We start from the raw sequence: 25,103 nt of genomic DNA on the forward strand, positions 1-25,103 counted from the left end.
CTCAAAATCCTTGTTTTTTCTCTAATGCTTTAGATGATAGAATGTGTGGAGTAAATATACAAACTTTATGTTTTCACCAATTAAAAATGTATTGGACTGTGCAGAATAACATTCTTGCATTTCACATGTAAATATCTCTTTCATCTTGTAGCGACGCTGCAGCGCGCTAATTCAAGCTCGCCGTGTGTGTGTGTGCTGTGCGCGTGTGTCAGTGCAGTGGTGCTGTAGAAATTACTCTACGCGACGTTGGTGTAGTTCCGCGCCCAGCCTCTAGAGGCGCTGTGTTTTCTATCTTTTATATACGTTCGGTTTATTGTTATTATTCCTTGTTTTATTGAGTGAATAGTAGTTCCTTGCCTCCTGACTTGTGTGGACGAGTACTGTTTCCTCTCCTGATTACGGAAGTTTTCCGAGGATTAAGGATACTCTGCTTAGGCCGGAAGCAAATTTTATAGCTCCGATCTGTCCATACATGCCGGGCGTCGCAAGATACGCGTTCGCAATAAAGTTATTGTTACTCAACTGAAGGTCTTCATTCTTCCGAATCACGTTAAGCAAAGGTCGGACAGCCACCAGTTTAGCTGTACCCGACAAGTGGTGACCCCGACACGTTGGCCGGAAGCAGTGCCGGTGGATAATATCACAGCAGACACATTAGCTTCCGCTTTTGCAATGACTTGGTTGGCAAGATTTGGATGCCCACTACATATTACCACTGACCGCGGACGGCAATTTGAATCAGACCTGTTCTCACAGCTGGCCAAGTTTTGTGGTTACACCCACCATAAGACCACAAGTTATCACCCAGCAAGCAACGGAATGATCGAACGCTGGCACCGTTGTTTGAAGGCCGCGCTGATGTGCCACGAAGAAACCTGGACAACCGCACTACCGGTGGTCTTGTTAGGCTTACGGACGACTTTCAAACCAGACCTGGGGTCGTCAGCGGCAGAACTGGTTTATGGAGAAACACTGCGCCTTCCTGGTGACTTTGTAGACGCTGATGCCACAGAGACAGTGTCTACTGGCCAGCCGGATTTCTTGCGACGATTGAGGGACCATGTATCAAAGATTCGCCCTCCGAAAGCCACACGTCATGGCAAGCCGCCCACTTTCGTGCACCAGGACCTGGAACAATGTCGTCACGTCATGCTCCGCACTGAGGGCGTCAAACCGCCTCTACAAGCTCCTTATTCTGGTCCATATGAAGTGCTACGGCGCGGTGCCCACACCATGGATATCCTAGTGAACGGCAAAGCTACGAATGTCGCGTTGAATCGGGTTAAACCTGCGTATGTTTTTCCTGACACCCCACTAGCGGCACCTCGTCGCAGGCATTCACCTACCGCTGTTCCAGACACTGACGCCACATCTCCGGCGCCGGCTCTTCAACATCCGCCGCCCAACGCAGCACAACATCCACCTCCTGACGTTGTTCCTCCTCCTCCGACGAGGACGACCGTTCTGGACGTCGGGTGCACTTTCCGGCGCGGTATCTCGACGCCGACGCTCCGCTTCCGCCCGGGGGGCTGATGTAGCGACGCTGCAGCGCGCTAATTCAAGCTCGCCGTGTGTGTGTGTGCTGTGCGCGTGTGTCAGTGCAGTGGTGCTGTAGAAATTACTCTACGCGACGTTGGTGTAGTTCCGCGCCCAGCCTCTAGAGGCGCTGTGTTTTCTATCTTTTATATACGTTCGGTTTATTGTTATTATTCCTTGTTTTATTGAGTGAATAGTAGTTCCTTGCCTCCTGACTTGTGTGGACGAGTACTGTTTCCTCTCCTGATTACGGAAGTTTTCCGAGGATTAAGGATACTCTGCTTAGGCCGGAAGCAAATTTTATAGCTCCGATCTGTCCATACATGCCGGGCGTCGCAAGATACGCGTTCGCAATAAAGTTATTGTTACTCAACTGAAGGTCTTCATTCTTCCGAATCACGTTAAGCAAAGGTCGGACAGCCACCAGTTTAGCTGTACCCGACAATCTCATATTTCACTTGTATTTCGAGCTTTAGAAATGCATTAAATTAACATTCATAAGCGAGTTGGTTTAAGAAAGTCACATAATTTATGAACATGTCTTGCTTCTAGCAAGTCCAACACATGAATTACTTAAAACTCTAATCTCATTTCTTCATTTGTCCTTAACAATCATCATGGTCACTAAATGCAAGAGTAATACATAAACACTCCTTGTTCTTCTCTACACATACACTGAAGCTCTATGGATTGTACAGCAGGTACTTGTCAGCCGCCGTTCAGCCGCCGCATCCACATTTTGCTCGTGACCGTTCTTAGACCTACATACACAGACATGCAATGTGCAGTATGTCGGATTCATCTCTCTCACACTTCTGTTTCAAATATCATGTGTTCAAGAAGGAGGAAGGCCAAGTGGTTCTAGAATTTACGCAGAAATTCTTGAAGCACTACAATTATATGTAAGACATACTCGATCTCTTAGCAACAAATAATCTTGAGCAGGTGGCAACTATTGTATGGGTACAGGGATTAATGACCACAAGGTTGTTGTAGCGAGGCTGAATACTATAACTCTGGTATCCCAGTTCGACAATTTGGACAGCCCGCCAAAAGACATGGATGTAGATGACAGCTGCTAGGTGACACTGTCACAATCTGTGAGTGCAGCTACCTCCACCACAGCACTATGAGGGGGCCACACATGTCGCAGCAGCCTATCGGCACTCACTGTGGCCCAATAAAGCCAGCAGCACAGGGGCTGAGACTGCAGTTGTGTTCTGACATCTTTCATGATCATTGTCATCTCATTGTTGTTCCGGTTGCTGATATTTGCTACATCTTGGTATCTGATTTGGTTTTTCTATCTGGACTTGGTATTTTGTCATGTGGTCTGTGCTGTCAGTCGCCCCTGTTGTGTGTGTCTGCGTTGTACCAGCAATTCCCTGTTGATGCTGTCAGCCCATCAGCCTGTGCGCTCCTGTCTCGCTTAATTCAGGTTACTAGAATAATACCAAAATGCACAAAAATAAATGTAAAATACATCTGTTTATTCACTTGATGCCTTCTAAAGAGACAGCCTCCATTCCTTCTGAACTAGCTATGCAAACACAGACCAGATGCAACTTAATTTCAAAGAAACAGTATCAACAGCAATGGATAGATTCTGTAAAGTACACGTGCTGTGCTGTGGGATGATCTGTATGTTTTAAAATGAACACACTTCTTACACCGTGATCATAGTTTGGACACTGTCATTGTTCCAAGATGACTAGTTTCTGCAGTCTTATGCTGCCATCATCTGATTATATGGAACTTGTTATAAAATTGCCATGTTACATTACATGAAGTCAAAGTGTAAAAGGCATCCACATTGATAAAAATCCAGTTCGTAAAATTCAAAAAGTTGATAAAATGTACACAGATGGTAAAATCCATATAGTTGTTAAAATGCTTGTATTATCCATGCATGTTGATCATGAACATGATTATCACAAGCTTGCTGTAATTTCAGAAAGTACATAATCATTTGAAAATTGCTGTTTGATTTTGGTGCTTGGTGGTTTTTTTACATTAAATTTGTTTATGAAATATGTGGTGATCTAGGAAATTAGAGAAGTTGATGAAACTATTACATACGCACATGCTGTGATATCATATTTATAAGTTCATATTTATGAGTACAAATGCCATATTGAAAATTAAGATAAATTATGCAAAACTCAATTAATGGCTTAATTAATTGACATGTTCCATGTTGTACATAAAAATTAGGGTAACAGAAGTATAATGGCAACTGTTGGAGCCTATAAAGCACAAAGGGAAAATGTGACTATATCTGAACTTAAAAACTATTTAAGTTACTTAACTTTACAGAGTTTTAGCTTTGTTACTGAAAATACAAAATGCCAATCCTTATAATGAGTAGTGTCTTCATTATCAACTCTGTCTATTAACTCAAAATGTTTTCAGCTTTACATATTGTAATATAAATTTTAATTATGCATAATTGTTAGTAAATATGTTTTAAAACAAAACTAATTATATTTTTGCAATCAGATAATCTGAGAATGAAATCTAATCTAAATAAGAAATAGATAGATTTATGCCAGCATCAGATATGCATGTTACATAAAATCAGAACTAAATATCACTTAGAGACAGAAGATAGAAGAAAAAAATAGTAAGTGTAGTAGGGGTGGTAACTAGAGAAGATGGGAGATTCCAGCTTTCTCTGCATCAAGCAGGATAGATGCCGCATTTGCGGAGCCTGGTGTTCGCAAACTGAGAAATTAAGATTATTTCAGAGGGAGAGTTGTGACCACAGAGTTTATAACTGTTGGTACTTGTGAAGTTTCCTGAAAAACTATTAGTTTTAATTTGTGAATTGCCATGTTCTGTGAAGATAAAGAAGGAGTATGTGTTAATGGAACATAGTCTGGTTGCAGTCTGACCAAACGTTACATGTAACAAGTGACTCATAGTATCTTAAGAAGTTGACAAGATCAGTTGTTGTAATATTTTGCATATCTCAAAGCCACACCATTAACAAATACCTTGAGAGGTTACACTTTTGTTTTGCTGATGGCATTGCACTGTTTACCTGCAAATACACTTCAGCCCTCAGCAATGAATGGAAGAACCTAAAAGAGCAAGTTTAAAATCAGACCTGAAAAACTGTTATAACCATGTACAATGACCAAATGAAATAGGAAACAGTACAAATTGACAATTAATTGATATAATAAATTCAAGAGTTTTTGTATTTGTACAATTGCAGCTTACTGGATGGATGGGAGAAGAAATAAACAGAAGACTACAAATGGCTTGGAGAACTTTTAGTAAACTAAATAGGCTTCTGGGGAAGATGTGAGAAAAGGAAGTTTGCAATCCCTATATATTACCAGATGAGTGAGACATGTAATTTTAATGTAGCAGCCTTGTTCAGTGAACAGTGGAGAATTGCCTGTTGGAAATTACTAGGAGATACAGAAAAAAAATTATTTGCCTTGAGTGCAGATATGCTTCAATCTTCTGCAGTGAATTGCAGAACTTAGGAGAAAATGTTTGAAATTAGTCCTGAGAACAATTATAGCCATTTGCAATTAACAAATAAAAAATTAAACACAGTTTCCAGAAATTTACATCAAAACTCTTCACCCTGCAGTGTAGTTGTATATTATAAAATGAAGACACTCTGTGTCAAAATTTTGTACAGTCAACCATTTTGAAGAAAAGAACTTATAAAGTATGCAAATGACTACTACTGCTTGGTGGAGAGTATGATTTGCTTTTATCTTGGTTGTCACAAATGCTCTCAGGGACTCACTGTTGTAGCTGATTGGTAACATTGTAGTAGCAGCTTTCAAATTGTTTGAGTTCAATCCCTTTCAGTTCGAATACAGATTTTTAAAATGTTTTTCATTGTGAGATTTGGCAGTAATACGTAAGAAAGATTTTTCTGTAGTAATTTAGCAAGCAGTACATCACATTTTATTTGTGATGTGTAAATCTATGTTCTGTTACAGAGTACAATACAGATAGAAGCACAACACTCAACATAGCTCATTATGAATTTAAAAGGAAGAAAAAGAAAGGAAAAGAAAAACATGATATATTTGCGTTAATTTTCAACCAGTGTTTAAAACTGTTTTCCTTGGTGACATTACATGTTTCTGGCTGCTGAATCACATGAGTGTGAACATTTTGCAACATTTCAGCATAAACAGAAGCCATAACTGCATGAAGGCGAACTGTCAGTTCACACATGACATATGGTTGTTTCAAGTTTTTAGGTTACCTCATAGAAGGAAACCCATGGGATTCAAATCAGAAGACTTTGCCAGCCACAAAGTGGAAGTATCACATCTAACCCACTGATTTGGTCACTCCTGATTTGAATAACATTTCACAGCAGGCAAATGGTTTGTTAGTGAACTGTCAGTTTGCATCCAAATATGTCAACATGATTGTAGAGACCCATATTTTAACAGAGTTTAAAGGTTATCTGTGCAGAAAACATAGTACTAATACTTTACCATTTGACTTCGATGGAAGTGGTTTCTGTTATAAACTTAAATTGTGCTGCCCATCTTTCAATGTAGGCATGTTAAATACTTTCTCAGAAGTCTTGTTGCTAATGGCAAGTGGAGAAACATTTTGATAGTATGATATGATTTTCACTACTGCAGTACCAAAATATAATGGATCATTTTTAAATTAATGTTTGTTTTTGTTTTGTTTCAAAATTCAGAGATGAGTCACATAGAGAGGTACTTGGACCAAGATTCTTGACATCCTGCATAGAGTATATGTGAAACTGTCATCCATAAATACCAGAAGTAATGCAAGATAAGGCTTCTATATAAGTTTTTTGTATTTGTTAAAACATACAAGCAAAAATATAACATTCAATTATGTTTATAATGTTAAAAACTATTTCAGACAAGAAGAGAATAGATGCTTTCAAGATGTGGTGCTACAGAAGAGTGCTGACGATTAAATGGGTAGATAGAGCAACTAAATCAAATTGGGGAAAAACAAATTTACACCACAATTTGACTAACAGAAAAGAATGGCTGGTAGGATACATCCCAAGGCATGAAGGAATCATCAATTTTGGTAGTGGATGGAAATGTGCGTGTGTGTGAGGTGGTGGGGGAGGGGGGGGGGGGGCACACTAACATAATGGAGAAGTGTAGAACTGGAATTAAAACTTTAAAATACAGAAATTCATCTCACATAAATTGAATTTAAACTATTTTATTGGAGACAAACTATACAAAACAGAAAAGATCAAACAATGGAAAATCCAGGTTGGAGTGTAACAATACCAGAGAAGGAAAGTTGCTACTCACCATATAGCGTAGATGCTGAGTCACGATAGGCAAAATAAAAAGATTCACACAATTAAAGCTTTTGGCCATTAAGACCTTTGTCAGCAGTAGACACACATACACACGCGCACACACACACACTCACATAAATGCAACTTGCACACACATCTGCAGTCTCAGAGTGCTGAGACCACACTGCAGTGTGCTGCTGCTCGTGCTGTCATTAAGTCTAATAAATCATTGCACAATCAACATTCATCTGTTGAAATGACATGCCTCTGCTGGTTATTAAACTGCTCCAAGATTATTTTTGCAACAGATTATTTGCACATGAGAAAATTGTGCAGTTCTAGTTGATTTACTGCTGGGCATGATTTTTTTCTTTTTTTAAAAAAATATTGGTCCATATTTAATTAAGATAATAGAGGGTATGTGAATTCCTTATATTATGAAGTAGTATAAGAAATAAAATTAATCTTCAGTAATTTTTGTTCAAGGATATGGAATCATTGGAAGGCAGTTACACCTGGTGGTCTAGCAGTAAAGTGCTTGCCTGGAAACCAAGAGGTCACATGATTGAATTCCAGTCAGACCAAGGATTTTTCAGTTTTTGTTTTAACCTAGCCTCCACCCCTCAACAATGTGAGGAGTTGCCAGGAATTACACGTGGTTCAGAGTCCACAGTAAACTGTAGGTCCTCTGTCCTGGTTAGGTAACTGGCATATTTTAGGGGCATGCAAGTCACCAAAGTGGCATCCAATTGTAAGACTTGTACCAGACCACTGAGACACACTAAGTTATTACTGTATTGGAAGGAAAATTTTATTTATTAAATTACTTAATAATAATGGAAAAATCTCCACTAATCTTCTAACTTTTGATAATAACCTGTAGTTTTAAGAAAAATAGCCAGAAAAGTAATCACGCCAATTGCCATTACCTAGACTGAATGTATATAGCTGCAGCTGTGGTATATGCTTATAAGCTGTACTCATTGTATAAGTCCATTCATGAAACAACTCTTAAGTGCTGGCATATTTTGTATCACTCCTTCTTTATCACAATGTTTATTCACACTGTAAGAGCAGTTTGCACCTGTAAACTGTACTTACAAAAGTCCATTCTTGAAACTATTCCTAAGGGCTGGCACATTTTTACATCATTCATTCATTATCATAATGCTTATTTGCACTTTAAAATGAGTTTCTGCTTGTTTCAAGGGAAAAGGAGAGATGAGGACATACTGGTTGCTTGGCAAGGAACCTGCATGGCAAATGTCACATATACTTGATGAAACACATGGTTCCTCATACAGCAGCATCAGTTCAGACAGTAAGTTGTTAAGCTATTCAGCAAATAGGTAACTAAAATATTAAAAGCTTGTAGTAGTATCTTGGGCTCTGAATGTCACTACCACTTACATCTGTGTGTCTGGTAATAAATGGCAGGATTCAAAAATACATATGTAAGTTCTAGTTATTCTTTCCCAAATAATTTTATGCTCTGACAGCATGTTGTGAAAATATTGGAAAGATAAGGTCAGAAGAGACAAACATCAAGTGTAACTTCAACTAGTAAATATAAAAAAGGCAATAATAACATTCTACATGAAACAATAAACAGCAAATGCAATAGGCATGTAAGAGAAAAGCTGTTCTGCAAATACGTAACTAAAATACTAATAGCTGATAATTCCTTAGGCTCTGAACATCAGTACAAGTTGCATCTGTGTGTCTGGTAATAAATATTACTAATTTATGGAACTATTTTAACTGTGTATATGCTCATAATTATTTGCGTGACAAATTGAGCTGAATGTTGTAGAACTTTTAACTTTCACTTCTCAAATATTTTGAAATTTACAAGATGCAAATCAGCTTTCTTGAGTTTAACATTAGTATAGTGTTAGGTAATAGCCATGGAAGAGGTGTGGATCAGATCTTGCACGAAAAATTAGATGACAGGTACCAAGTCATAAGTATTTTCAAGCTCAGTGCATGTCTTAGCTAAGTGATAGAGGATGTAGGATCATTGTGCAACGGTTTCACAAAGCAGGATCATATTGTGGTAGTAGGTGGAGCAGGAAACAGTATTGATAGGGATCAGAGCTACAATATTGAGTGTGACCTTGTAAAAATGCTCAGTGCATGTCTTAGCCAAGTGATAGAGGATGTAGGATCATTGTGCAACGGTTTCACAAAGCAGGATCATATTGTGGTAGTAGGTGGAGCAGGAAACAGTATTGATAGGGATCAGAGCTACAATATTGAGTGTGACCTTGTAAAAATAGCATCTGCAACAAACCATACAAATGTTGGCTTGGTTCCTGCTTTCATGCGGTATGACCGGCCCCAACTGAGCACCTTTGTCAGGAGGGTCAATAGGGAGCTCGACCAGTTGCTTCGGGTGGCTACACTGTCAGGTATAGGTTTGTTTCCTGTTGATGGTATTGGTAGGTGGGAATTCACAAGACATGGCCTGCATCTCAATAGGAAAGGGAAGGCTAAACTTTTTGGAATGATAGCAAAATCTTTAAGGGGGCACTGAAACTCATGGTAATACTTGATTGATTGAAATTAAGCTTAATGAGAAGTTCAGACAGGCAGGTACTAGAGCTGTGAAGATATCACAAGATTCTCATAATAGTACAGTGAAAAATAATGTTAGTATGTCACAAGATTCACATAAAAGCACAGTGAAAAATAATGTTAATATATTGCATCAGAATATCAGGGGACTAAAAAACAAAGAAGATGAGCTTCTCATTTGTTTAGAAGATTTAGAAACTGAGAGTGAAATAGATGGTACTATGCCTGTCTGAACATCATATAGTCACAGGTATGGAAATGGTAAATGTGGGTGGATATAACCTTTCAGCACATGTAAGTAGAGACACTATGGAGGGAGGAGAAGTTGCCATATATGTTAAAATCAGTCATAGTGTGAAAAATTCGGAAACCAAAAAATTTTGTGTAGAGCAACATATAGAAGCATGTGCACGTGAGCATAAACTAAATAATGGCACTTTTACAATTGTAGCTGTGTATAGGTCACCACTGAAAATTTTCAGCTATTTTTGAAAAACTTGGATTCTTTGTTGTGCTACCTGTCAGACAAAGGAAAGCAAATTATTGTTTGTGAGGATTTCAACATAGATATCCTGAAAGAGTCTGATTGAAAGCTTGCCTTTGAAGTATTACTTTTTTTTTTTTTTTTTTTTTTTTTTTTTTTTTTTTTTTTTTTTTTTTTTCCAAATTGACATCAGTTATTAAGTTTCCTACTTGGGTGGTACTGAAAAGCAGCACACTGATAGTTAACATTTTCATAGACACAGATAAATTTAATCAAATAAAAACTTTTCCTGCTAAGAATGGTCTGTCTAATCATGATGCACTTACAGTATATGATATAGCTCCATAAAGCAATGCAAAACAGTCCTCCAAAATAGTGAGTCCCATTAACGATTTAACTATTCAAAATTTTAGGGAAAGCTTGCAACAGTTAGACTGGGATAAGGTGTACAGGGAACATGATGCTAATATAAAATTTAACCTATTTCATTACACCTTTGTGAGTATATTTGAAAACAGTTTCCCTAAGAAAACAGTGAAATATAATTGTAAGAAACCATCTAAAAAGCCATGGCTTACTAAAGGGATAAAAATACCTTGTAAACAGAAAACGGAAATGTATCTTATAGCTAGGAAGAATAATGATCCCAAAACATTGAAACATTATAAAAACTACTTCACTATATTAACAAAAGTTATTAAAAAGTCCAGAAGTAAGTGCATTATGTCTGAGATTAGCACATCTGACAATAATATTAAAACAATTTGGAATAATTTGAAAAGGGAAACAAGGCAACTGAGAGCACAGGAAGTCTTTATTTCTGTCAAACACAATGAAAAGTTTGTTAACAAGAAGCCAGAAGTAGAAAACATTTTAATAAACATTTTTTAAGTATTGTAGAGAAAATAGGATCCAGTTATTCATTAGAAAATGCAAGGCAGTATATGGAAGAGGCAGTACCTACACAATTTGATAAAATTGAAATTCAACCCACCTCTCCTACTGAAATTAGGAAAATAATGAACTCACTCAAAAGTAAAAGCTCACATGGAATTGATGGCACTTCCCACAGAGTACTAAAAGCTTGTTCCCAACAAATAAGTAGGATTCTCAGCCACAAATGTAGTAGCTCACTGAAACAGGGTATTTTTCCAGATAGACTCAAATATGCTATTGTTAGACCATTGTATAAAAATGGGATAGATCTGGTGCTAACAACTACTACCCAATCTCACTTCTGATAGCTTTATCCAAAATTCTTGAAAAAGTAATGTATTCAAGAGTAGCATCACATATTTGTAAAAATGAAGTACTAACAAAAAGTCAATTTGGTTTTCAGAAAGGCTTTGCAACAGACAATGCTATATATACTTTCACTGATCAAATATTAAATGCATTAAATAACTGAACATCACCCACTGGGATATTTTGTGATCTCTCAAAGGCTTTTGATGAAATTCTTATCGATAAGCTTAAGTATTGTGGTATGAGTGGAACAGTGCACAAATGGTTTAATTCATACTTAACTGGAAGAATGCAGAAGGTTGAAATTAACAGTCCAGATAGTCTGCAAAAACCAAAAGAGTCCTCTAACTGGGGAGGTATCAAGAATGGTGTCCCACAGGGTTCAGTCCTGAGTCCCTTATTGTTCTTAATATATATTGACAACTTGCCACTCTATATTTATGAAGATGCAAAGCTAGTTCTTTTTGCTTGTGATACGAGTATAGTAATCACACCCAATAAGCATGAATCAGCTGAGGAAATTGTAAACAATGCCTTTCAGAAAATTATTAAGTGGTTATCTGCAAATGGACTCTCACTAATTTTGAGAAAATACAGTTTATACAGTTCTGTACAGCAAATGGCATAACACCATTGATAAATATAGATCATGAACAGAAGTCTGTTGCTAAGGCAGAATACTCAACATTTCTGGGTGTGTGCATTGATGAGAAATTGAATTGGAAGAAACACATCGATGATCTGCTGAAACGGTTAGGTTCAGCTACTTATGCTATTAGGGTTATTGAAAATTTTGGTGATAAACGTATCAGCAAATTAGCCTACTACACTTATTTTTATTCACTGCTTTCATATGGCATCACATTTTGGGCAATTCGTCATTAAGAGAGAAAATATTTATTGCACAAAAACATGTAATCAGAATAATAGCTGGAGCCCACCCAAGATCACCTTGCAGACATTTATTTAAGGAACTCGGGATATTCACAGTACCTTCACAATACTTATATTCACTTACGTAATTTGGCATTAATAACCCATCCCAATTCAAAAATAACAGTAAAGTGCATAGCTACAACACTAGAAGAAAGGATGATATTCACTATTCTGGATTTGGTACAGAAAGGGGTGAATTATGCTGGGGAAAAAACTATTTTGTGTAAAGACAACTTGTGTTAAAGTGACACATTCCACATCATTACGAAATGTCATATTCACTATCTATGGAACAAGGATTAATGTGTGTATGTATGTACAGGAAACATTATAAAGTCTGGAAGGCATTGTGAAAATATATTTCATTTGTGTGGCTGATAAGATCATTGTAACTGTATTTTATTATTTCATAAATAATGTGCAGACAAGAGGTACAGTACAATATAGGACAAGTCAACATTGAGATATTATGGATAATACAAAATAATATGGTGATAAATGTGATGTGGATTACTGTGGTGACATGGCATGATATGATCAAACAAAGAGGGAAAGCAAACAAAAATTATAATACACTACATTTATCAGCAACATATGAAGTTACAGTTAAACAGTGCAGTTAATACATTTCACACATTAACATCACACAGCAATTTCATATTTGTTATATTAACAAAATATTTTTCTATTTTTATTTTGTTTTAAAATATTCTATTTCTGTTTAAGCTTAAGTCATGTGAAGTTTAAATTTTACCTTCATGTTGCAAGTGATTCTTATACAATATAGAAACATTTCAGCAGAGTAATTTTTGACAGATGTTTTATATTATTCTATATCTGTTTTTGTAACTCGTAATTAAACAACCTTTTTCTTTTTTCCAGAGATGCATTTTGTCTCAGTGTTAGGTGTGTCTGATGAATGAACATATCCTGCTTTTTCCTTGTATTGAAGGAAACAAAATTTTTCTTTGATGGTGTGCTTCTGGGTATAGCTGAGCTATTGATTCCATTTGGGTGCTATATGTGGGTGTGTGGGTGTGTATGTGTGTTACTCAGTTTGAAAAAGGAGTCACTGAAAATCTAGCAAAATTTTCTGTTTTATTTATCTGCCTTTCATTGTAATAAAGAATTTTTAATTTACTAAAAATAGGTTAGCAAGAGATTTGTGACATTACAGATTCCATGACTCTTATAATTTACTGGTGCTTGAGTGTCCCCAGAAAATAATACTATATTGCAGCAATGACTCTTCTTGAGTAAAGCATGCTTTCCTCTTTTTTTTCCCACTGAAACGGCAAATGAAATTTGATTTACTTATTTGTTGTACATGCTTGTTGCATCTTAGATCATGTTGAATCTATATTCAAAGATATTTTGTGAGTTGTGCATTTTAAAGTGTTTTACTAAATAGTTGGCGCTACTGTGTGGATGTTCTGTATTGAGCAAGAGACTGAAAGAGTTTTTGTGTATTTAATATAAGGTTATTTGCAAAAAAGTATTTTTTAGTGTGTGAGCTGCACTTCTGAATTTCACTCTGGAAATCTTCAGTAGATCTATATTTGATCAGTACATTGCTGCCATATGTAAATTTAATATATTTATGATAGGAGCTGACTGGATATAAATAATTTATAAAAAGTAGGAAGAGTTTCTAAGGTGGAGCTTTGTAGGACACTATGTTTTAGATTTTGTTCTTCAAAATAACTCGGAGCTATACTACTCAGTTACCTGTTTTCTGGTCTACAGAAACAAGTTTCTTTCACTGATAGGTGGTCGCCTAACTCCCAAATGTTCCGGTTTACTCAACAGAGTGGTGTGACCTATAACACCAAATGATTTTTAATGGCAAAGTACTTTTCAGATTATATTTGGTCTACTTCCGTTAGGGCTACAAAGGCAAAAGGAGCAGTTTGTGTCGATTTACTTTTCTTGATGCCATGTTGGTGGCATGAAAATATATTTTTTCCCTATGAAGTTCACAAGTCTTTGTTGCCAAGTCCAGCATGCAGTGTGGGAACATCCAGGCTTTGCTTCTCTTTACATGATTTAGTACTAATCATTAATGTATTTGATGGATAGCTCCTACATTCATAATAAAATTACAACTCTTCTGAAGAGATTCATCATGTTACAACAACTGGTTTGCATTATATTCAATTAGTCATCTCTTGAGTTCTTCTAGTGATTGGTTGTCTGCTGTCAGAAAAAATGGAAGAAAAACAAACAATAAGTAGTAGTTAATACAACTTATTGAATCATCTTGCAAGATACTGAAAAAATACCTGACTGTTTTTGCAACATGTTAACCTTTGAAAAAGTGATAATGCAGTTAGTCTGACTGATGAAAATCTAAATGAAACTTGTACTTATCTCTACACCCTATTATTTTATCAGTGTCTTATGTTGTATGAACTATAACATATTGTACATTATGTAAATTATTACTGCATTACTAGAAAGTTTAAACATAATTACAAGCAGACACATACAATGATTATAACAATATTCAGAATGTTGTTTCATAGACCTGCTCTCTTCCTCTGCTGGCAATGTGATTAAGCTGAAGGATTTCACATAAGTAAGTGATGCACAAGTAGTAAATGGTTTACACGATACACAAGAAAAATGATGCCACCCCACTAATAAATGCTCTCCATAGTAGTATTCAGCACACTAAACTCACTTGTAATATTTGAAAGCAGATCTACAATTAAATCCTGTCATTTCTTTTTGTTCTGTGCAGATGCATCCTTTCCATTGTCTGCCACAATTCATGTGTTTGTCAATGTCCATATATTTGCTGTGTTTTTGTAGGGAAATCTTTTTTTCCTGTTACATGTAGGTTATGAAATCATGGAGCAGTCACTGAAAAAGGAGTGAGCAATTAATACCTTCATAGTGTAAAATGAAATTTCGGATGAAAACAGAGCACATAGAGTCACAGTGTTTTGCAAAAGTTTCCCACTAAAATTGTTGGGGTTAGAACTTCTCATGATAAGTTGTGAAGTAGTCATATTGCAAGCACTGAATTATTGCCACACAAAAATATCTGCTTTGCCACAGTGGCTGGCAACTAATGATGAACATACATAATGCAATTTGAATTTTATATCATGGTTTACAAACTCTGCTTGCTCTATTACAGCATCAGTTACATACCATGGACATATAAATAACTCAAAATAGATGTTTGAGATGATATGAAGTAGGATGGCCATATATTAATTTTAGGGAAAGTGTATGGCAGATACTGATTCATTGGAAGAATTTTGGGTAAGTGTAGTAAACCTGTTAAAGTAATTTCTTAGTAAATGCTTGTACAATCCATTTCTCAGTAGCATTTGAGAATTTAGGGTCTCTGTCTGATTGGGTAACTTCAAACAATGTCCACCTCCATAGCTGAATAGCCAGCATGTCTGAGTGCAATGCAGGGGGGCCCAAGTTGAATTCCCGGGCAAGTAGGAGGGGGGGGGGGGGGGGGTGATGTAATCTGTTTGGGGACTGGGTGTTGTGTTGTTCTCTTCATCATTGATGCACAAGTCACCGAAGCAGCATCAACCCAAAAGACTTGCATCATGTCTCTGAATACCCCAGATGCGGGTATCCTGGCCAAACATGCATTGCTAACATTTCATTTCATTTCACTTCAGACAATATAGCAGAATCAAAGACAATGCAGAATTCCTGATGGACATATAGGTGGCAGTAGATGAATCATCTGAAGTGGCTCTACTAGAAAGACAGTAATCCTCGCAAAAAGTTACTGATGAAACATTAAGTCTGTTATTTACTAGTGTTTCTGCAGTTACTTTCCTTCCTTCTTCAGCCTAAGAGAACTACTGATAAAAATTATAATACTGAGAGTATGTAAGTAGACACGGAGGAACTGTTATTTTTCTTGTGGTTTTTTAAAATTAAAATAGAAAACAAGTTGAATATAGGAGGTAAAAACGCTTTAAATGCAGATTGAATACTGTTTTAACGAGAACCGAAAACAAGTTGAATACAACTGGTAAAAACATTTTAACTGCAGATTGAACACCGGATATGTACATATAGGTGGAAATGTAGATTAGCAATTGATTAGCACTTTACAATTAAAACAGCAAATTCACTGTTTCCAAAGCAGTTAGTTTGGTAATTTCAGATGATTTGAAGCTAGCACTTTACCTTATTATTTTTTTTAAATCATCTTGTCCATTTCCATACAGAGAACCTGACGTAGAACCTAATAAACAGAATTTACTACATAAGAGACCAATGACATTCACACATTCAAACAAAGTATCTCATGTTTGAGTGACTATGCTGATACAAGACATAGATTACAAAGGTTAAAGAACATTTGACACAGAAATGAATTGTCTATTTATCACCCAGTAGAACAGAAAAAGTGAAAAAGAGTAGCAACTGCCAAGCGAAGAACAGGTTTTTGAATATTGGAACATTTCCCTGTACAGAAGGAATGGAAAGACAAGAAACTGTAAAAAATAAAAAATAAAATAAAGAAAAAGAAAAAAAAGGAAAGGTACAAGTAAGGTATAGTAGTCCCAGGGAGTTGGAGGAGTTCCTCCACAGCCAAGATCAGAAGAAACATATTGTCAAGGAAGAAATTATGAGAGTAATGTACTGGCAGATGAGACTAAAATTTCAAAGTGTAGTAAGGAGGTATAGAACTGGCAAGTTAAAGATGAGAATATGATTGAGCAAAATGTGGTCAAAAGACGAGACCTAAAGTCAAAACAAATTAAAGGAAAAAACGCAAAAAATAGAGGCACTGGGAGATGGCAATGGGATACAAGGTAATTTTGGGATAAAGCATAAATAATAGATTTTTTTTGTGAAAGAACACAAACACTGTCAGTAATATCTAAAGAAGATGCACAACATTAATAGAAAACGAGAGGGATGAAGACTGTAGTGAGTAGTGAAAGAACAATGAAGGAGTAAATTAATGTAAATTAAGATCAGCTAAACAGCAGCACTACCTACCTGTTCTGATCTGTGAAGTTTTGTAACACTGACACTGGGAGAAGATGCAAAGGATTCAAGTGGTAAATCAAGTACCCAGACTTTTAATATGGGGTGTTCAAAACGTCTCTCCTCAGTGCCGTATGCCGCAAAGAATATACCGAAATGAAACTCAGTGATATACAAGTTATTAATTTATTGAATATTCATTTTTACTTACAAATTTTCACATTAAATGCTGAAAGTGTCCCTCTTGTTGTTGAATACACAATTCAATTCATCTAATCATGTTTCCAAATGCAAGCTTTAACATTTCTTCTATAACAGAAGCAGTGAAAGTGGATATTGCAGTTTTCAGTTCATTGAAGGATTTTGGACAGATTTTATGGACAGTTGCTTTTTCTGTACCCCAGAAGGAAAAGTCAAGTGGTGTTAGGTCAGGCTATCATGGAGGCCAAAGCCCCTTTGAAATTATGTGATCATCAAAAATATCAGCAAGCAGTGACACTGAAATTCAAGCTGCATGCACGGTTGCATCATCTTGTTGAAAATAGCCACTCAGTATGTCACTTAATACAAGTTCTCCTATGAATGGGTACAGAATATCACTGCAGTATCGTTGTGCATAACCCAGGCAGGTGAACAATCATACGGCACACATGGCTAACAATCATACAGCACTGCAGAGAGACTTTTTGAACACCTCATATTATGTATCATATCCTGCAACTGGATATTTGGTGTTTCTGGTATAGTGTTCCTCACATGGAGAGCCACATAGAAATACAATTTACCAGCATTTTTTGTGCCATTCATGCCCAAGTCTGTGTGCATGTCCAAGTCCTTGTCAGCAACTGTGATCACTTGTGGTCAGATTAATGGTGTCTAATGTCTTTTCCACCAATGGAGTGGGTGCCAAAGAAACATTAACTTCATTTTCGTGGTCACAAATCTGTTCACTGAGTGCAGGTTCCATTGCTCCTGCAGTGATTTGAGCATGATATCCTGTGATTTGCTTACTTTGTAGCCAGCATTCCTACTGATCAGGTTTTTCCCAGTTTGATTTCAGTCATATCCTTAATGATTCTGTCCCAGAATCTGGGAGTCTTCACAAGGATTTTTCTCACATCATACTTCATGGAAAGCGTGTATTCCAGAGTGGGTTCAGCTACTGCACATGTACTGGGATGTCTCAGCCTAGTGTGGAGTTGGTGTTCTATACATGAACATGTACTGTTCTGGTTTTTTCAACAATGTATGATGTGCTACACTCACAAGGGATGTTGTATATACCTGGCTTTTATAAGCCTAAATTGTCCTTTGCACTGCTAGGCAGGCTGCTTGTTTTGGTGATTGGGTATGCCACATATTCAACAATAAATTTCTTTATATTTCTTCTGATCTTTGCAGAGACAGTTCCTGCTTAGCCCATGTTGCTAATGCCTTCCATTTGTCCTCTTCTATTTCTTATTTTTACTTGGAAACTGATTGCCATAGTGTTCAGTTTGGGCTGTGGAGTAGCCATTTCTGTGGAAAACCTGCCATAGATGATGAAGTTCAAAGGACAAGCTCTCTTTGTCAGTGGGTACATGCCATATGATCACAGTCTTCAAGACACCACTGTTCTGAGCAGGATGGTGGCAGCCCAAGTGCCCCAACTGCCTTCCACTTCACCAGAACATCCAAGAATGGCATCAGTCTTTCTTTCTCCAGTTCCATGTGGGAATTTGATGTTAGGGTGGTGTGAGGTCAAATGATGAAGAAACCCACTGAGCTTCTCCATTCTATGAGACCATTTTACAAATATGTCATCCACATCCTGTTAGAAATAGTTTGCTTTGGAAGTGGAAGGGTTCACAGCTGTTTCCTCAAAGTATTCCACAAACAGATTCACCACCACTGGGAATAATGGACTTACCCATGGGCTACAGCTTTGGTTTCATCATAAGAGTGTCCCTTACATGAGCAAAAGGAAACTGGTGACCTATGTTTTTGACTATTATGTGTAATGGGGTACCCTTATTATGCACTTTTGGTAACCTGTACAACTTAAATGGTACTGCAGCCTATAGCCATAAGTTATTTATGGTCGTCTCTGGAAATCTTGATGCTTTGAAGTAGCACTGTTGTCCTCTTGTTGTCCTTGTTGGTGGGGGGTGGCTGTCACCACAAGATATCATTACAATGAAATCAACATCTCAATCAGCTTATGAGTGGAATTCATCTGGTGGCAGCTTACTAAATAAACTTTTTTTTTTTTTACTGTAGTGTTTTGGTAAAGTTTTTTTATCACAATGGTGTTGTCTCATGCATTGTTTGGTCACACCAAAAAACATGTAAGGCTGCACAAGTAAAATGGTAAAGGTCATAAAATTGAAAAATTGTATGCAGATATTTTTTGGTTAGTAACATTACTGAACCAGTACGAGTGATCCATATCTGCGGTAGTACATTTGTATATAAATCTTATGAATTTAATGATAACCATCATTATTTATCTGTCTTGTAAAAATATGTGTGAAGATTTATGAAATATTAATTGCACATTTTTTATTACCTCTTTTGATGATACAAATTTTGTAACTTGTGTTTACATAATCTGAATAGTGGTAAGTGTGAATAAATATTTCAAACCCATGTCAGACAATCCAGATTTACCTTTTTCATTATTTACCTGAATTGCTCCAGGCAAATTCCAGATGGTTCCTTTGAAAGAGTATAGCCAATTTACTTTCCTGTCCCTCAAACAGTTCAAGCTTGTGCTCCATCTCTGATGACCTCATTGTCAATGTGACATTAAATCCTAACCTTCCTTTCTTCCTAAAGGAAGAATTTTAAGGCAAATGATCACATAAAGTCAGGCTACAAACTTTTAAGTTGGAGTGTTTTACCACGTGAGCTACCAACTAAGAGGGGCATTCAGTGAATAATGGAACAGCTTTTTTTCTCTGTCTATAATGGTTGAAAAAATGTAGAATTTGTTGTGGGACAGTATGGAGTATCCCTGCTTTAGCCCGTATAGTTTCATCAAGTTCTGATACGTGGCAGCACTATAGGTAGCCTTCAAATGTTGTCTGTAATGAAGTGCATTCCAACAGAGAGCCATCATTGAGATTCTTTTGGGGGGAGAACCCAAATGTCACAGATATTCATAGGTACTTGCAGAATGTCTGCAGAGACCTGGAAGTGAACAAAAGCACGGAGAGTCATCGGGTGAGGCGCCTATTATCATAGCAACAAGGTTGCCCAATCTCCCACGTGCTGGCCGGCCATGCACAGCTGTAACCCTCGTAGTGTTGGAATGTGTGGACACACTCATTTGAGGTGACCAATGGATCGCAATTAGACACCTCGCTGGGAGTCTCTGTTGGTAGTGCTGGCACACTGATCCACCAGTAGTGCTGATGCGCTTGTTCACTAGTTGGGGTACTCAAAGATGTGCATCCTCTGGGTTCCTCACCGCCTAACTGAAGACCATAAAGAGCAATAAAGGTCCATCTGTGCAGAATTGCTCCTACATGATGAAGCTGACCGTGACATTTTTTTGGCGAACATTGTCAGAAGTGATGAAACGTGGGTTCATCTCCTCGAACAGGAAACAACACTGGATGCAATTGACTCAGAGAGAGAAAGCAATATATTTCTGTGGTGAGGGGGGTGGGGGGAGCTTTGAAAACAAGAAGGATATGATTTTCCAGTTTGCTTATGGTGTCAAATTGACCCCAGTGGTACTAGGAGGGTTAAGAGGTTCAATGTCCCATTTTTTTAACTGTAAGTGTAAATTCAGAAAGTCTGAGCAGCTAGCTGCATATTTCATTAAGGCAACAGCATCCATTAGTGGCATGTCAGGAGGGCAGCAAGTTGCTATCTAGATTTCTGTCTGTTTTTATAGTTTACTTCTTCAGTTAGTCTTGCTAGGATGAGTAGGATGCATGCGTGCTGTGGGCAGATGCAGATGGAGCCGGTGTACCCAACGCCGTGGATCTGCCTGGCAGGGTCAGTGGCAGGTGGTAAAGCATTTGTGTTGCTCGAGGTGGAGGGCCGACCTGTATGTAGGCTGGCCGTCTGGCTTCACCTACTCACCCTGTGAGAACAAGTAGCTGTTCCCTCAGTGAGGTCTTCACAGGTGTACGTGGGTACAGGTTTGCTAGTTATTGTGCACTCTAATGTTAGGCTTGTTGTGGAGCCCCTTAGTGAGGTAGCATTCAGGGCTGGAAAGAAAGCCAAGGTGGCCTTGGTATTTCTCATTCTAGATGTGGGGGAGGCTTTGCCTATGGCTGTTGAGCATGCAGAGTGCAGTCATCTACAAGTTGTGGCTGACGTTGGCACCAATGATGCCTGTCACATGGGTTCCGAGGCCAGCTTAATTCGTACAGGTGGGTGGTGGGAGTAGTGAAGGCTGCAGGTCTCAACCCGTGGGGTGCAAGCACAGTTTACAATTTTTCAGGGGAAATGTAGGTATCTCCTTGATAGGTCACGGGTGAACTACACAAATCAAGCAGATACTCTGGTAGCAGAGTACTTGTGGAGTGCTAATGGGATTTCCTAGCATAGGTGGTATGAACCGTGAATTTACTTTCAAAACCTTTTCTTAAGAATTTGCTCTATTATTATTATTATTATTATTATTAATTTTTTTTTAGAAACAGATTTAAAATTATAATCAGAAAGCACCCTCTAACTATCAAGTTACAATTTATTCAGAGGTAGAAAGAACAAATTTTTTGACAGTATGAGCTTTCGGGCTGAGAACCTTGCCACTCCCTTTTCACACGGCCATAGTCACGACCGCTCACCACAACCTCTGAAAGACTATACGGGTGCAAATCTGCAACACACACACACATAAACTATGCACCCTGTAGGAGGGATGGAAATGGTACAAAACACTAACATTAAAGATTAACTTGCCACCAAAGGTGCAACTTGATTTTTAAAAAAGGTCTTATGGTGGAAGGATGGCAACTTTATATATTAAAATGACCATTTACATGAAAACCCATGAAATGCAGTCTTACATAAAAATACACGGTTGGCCAAACATACTCTACATTACACATATACCGCCTCTCAAGATGATAGGCAAGATAAAAACATATTTCAGGAATTCGGCCATTACACTTAAAGCAATAAATTCGTTAACACCGAATCCAACAAACATGACAGAGGCAGCTATGAATGTACGGCAGACAGACAGACACTAACTGCCTAACAAATGTGGACAGGAGACAGACGAGCAAACTGGGGATGAGAGACTGGCTAAGAAAACAAGTAGAATTTAACAAGTAAATGAAACAACATGTCATGAATCACTTAACTTCTAATAAATTGCGATGTCTGGCAAAGACCTGGCGCAGCACCCCCAAAACGCTCTCCCGAACCATCCACTTCAACGGACGCAGGAAGGCGTGCTGATCTCCCGTCTCACGGCATCACAGCTCGTCCCAGCCAGACTGATGTCGTGGGTTGACTCTGTTGCTCTCATGTCGGCTGCGAAGCCACTACCCCTCACTATACGGCACGGCCCACTGGACTGACGTGGCGACCTCACATGCGCCGACGCTCAAGACGGACAAGTCACCTTGTCATCAATGCGCGACCGACCTACCGATCAATCCAACTGACAGTGACCATTGCCTGAACAAACTCGAGCAGACTGGCTGCCTAACACATACTAGCACTCCGGATGACAGACAGACACTTACCCGGCTGACCATTTGACCAGACTCACCACCTAGCGAGCTAATAGTGCCCCTTAAATGCACGTGAACAGACTATCTTTCCCCTTTCCCACCAGAGGGAGACACAAAACCTGTGATTGCCACTGCGGTTCCACCGCCAGAAATGGAGGGCGACTGCTTCACACAACGCGCTGTGGCATGCTCTTCAAAACAGCAATTTTTACCATGGCTCATGGTAGTTCAAGATACTCCAATGAACACTTGCCAAGATGATATGCAGATGGAAAAATCAGACTGTGTTCAAAGTAAAGACACTTCAACTGACAAAATTTTATCAGTAAATTGTTGAAGTATTCATAATAAAGTTCCCAAATATATTGCCCTATGGGAAAGTTCTTGCATTCAAATTATTCTTGAGTTCAAGTGCTGCCTGAAACTCAAAGTAGAAAGCTCTGAGATACTTAGCAAGTCATGGAACAATATCATAAATACAGATTAGATGCTGTAGGATGGGGCGTGTTCATTGCAGTTGACAAAAATATTGCCTCTATTTAGGTTGAAATTGAATGTGACAGTGAAGTTATCTGGTCACATATAAAGGTCTAGATGAAATCAAGTTAATTGTTGGATGCTTTTACTGACCATGCAATTCTGCTGTGACAGTTTTAGTCATTCAAACAAAGTCTACAGTGAATAGTGCATAAATATCCAGATCATGCAATACTACGTGCAGGTGACTTTAACTTATCAAGTTTAGATTGGGACATCTATGTATTCATTGCAGGGGCTACAGATGGACAGTCTTGTGAAGCACTTCTGAAAATATTTTCGGAAAACTGCCTCGAGTAGGTAGTTTGACAGCCCTCATGCAGTGCATATGTATTACACCTTCTAGCTACAAACAGGCATGACCTTATTGACAGTGTTAGCATAGAGATGTGAATTAGTGACCATAATGTCATCAAAGTGACTATGGTTACTAAAGTTGATAAATTGGTCAAAAAGGATGGGAGAGTGATTCTGCTAGAAAGAGTAGATAAGCAATTGTTAGTTTCTCACTTAGACACTGAATTGACATCACTGAGTTCCAGTAAGATGGACATAGAGGAATTATGAGAAAAGATTAAATAGATTGTAAATCATATGGAGAAGAATGTGCCTAGTAAGTGGGTTAAGGATGGAAAAGATCCACCATTATTTAACAACAAAATTCAGAAAGTGCTGAGGAAGCAAAGGCTGTTGCCCTCTTGGTTCAAAAGAGAATGTGCAAATGACAACAGGCAAATGTTAGTAGAGCTTCATGTTTCTATAAAAAGATCTATGCATGAAACATACAACAGCTATCACCATTGTACCTTAGCAAAATATCTGGCCAAAAACCCAAGAAAATTCTGGTCCTGTATAAAATCGCTAAGCAGGTCTATGTCATCTACACAGTATGGTGCGGCAGTAGAAGGCAGCAAAAGGAAAGCTGAAGTTTTATATTTCATGTTTAAGATATCATTTATGTAGCAGAATTGTACAAACATACAGTTGTTTGACCATTCCTCAGATTACTTTATGGATGATATAGTATTAGGCATCACGTACGTAGAGGAACAACTGAAAGAGTTGAAAACAAATGAGCCACCAGATCTAGATGGAATCCCAGTTTGGCTTTTGCAGAGAGTGCTCTATGAAGTTGTCCCCTTACTTAGTCTACATTTATCACGAAACTCTCACCCAGCACCAAGTTCCAAGCAATGGGAAAAAAGTGCAGATGATTCCTGCGTATAAGATGGGTAAAAGAACAGATCCATAAAATTACAGATCAGTATCCTTAACATCAGTTTGGTGCAGAATTCTTGAACATATTCTAAGGGGTACATATATGGGTAGATTGCATACCTAATGAGGAGGTACTGAATAGAATTGGGGAGAAGAGGAATTTGTGGCACAACTTTACTAGAAGAATGGAATGATTGGTAGGACACATTCTGAGGCATCAAGGGATCGACAATTTAGTATTGGAGGGACTAATGGAGGGTAAAAATCATAGAGGGAGACCAAGAGATGAACACACTAAGCAGATTTAGAAGGATGTAGGTTGCAGTAGTTATTCAGAGATGAAGAGGCTTGCACAGGACAGAGTAGCATGGAGAGCTGCATCAAACCAGTCTCTGGACTGAAGACCACAAAAACAACATTCTAAGTTCAAATATAATAAATTTCATTGGTATGGGAAAGCTGCTTCCACAAATCAGTATGGTTTTAGAAAGCAACAGTCATGCAAAACTTAGTTTGCCCTTTTCTCACACGATATAATGTGAACCATGGATAAATGACAGCAGGCAGATTCCATATCTCTTGATTTCTGAAAAGCATTTGACACAGTGCCTCACTGCAG

General features: G+C 37.9%; 1 protein-coding gene across 1 annotated transcript in view; it reads left to right on the forward strand.

Moving 5' to 3' along the window:
* The window catches only part of LOC126158651 (guanylate cyclase 32E-like), a 660,283-nt gene that overhangs the window by 563,256 nt on the left and 71,924 nt on the right, over window positions 1-25,103 (forward strand). The window contains exon 21 of the mRNA XM_049916459.1: window positions 8,033-8,144. Coding sequence (XP_049772416.1) covers window positions 8,033-8,144 — 112 coding nt within the window. The remainder of the gene's footprint in view (window positions 1-8,032; window positions 8,145-25,103) is intronic.

Source organism: Schistocerca cancellata, chromosome 2, assembly GCF_023864275.1.
Source record: "Schistocerca cancellata isolate TAMUIC-IGC-003103 chromosome 2, iqSchCanc2.1, whole genome shotgun sequence".
Classification (NCBI taxonomy): Eukaryota; Metazoa; Arthropoda; class Insecta; order Orthoptera; family Acrididae; genus Schistocerca; species Schistocerca cancellata.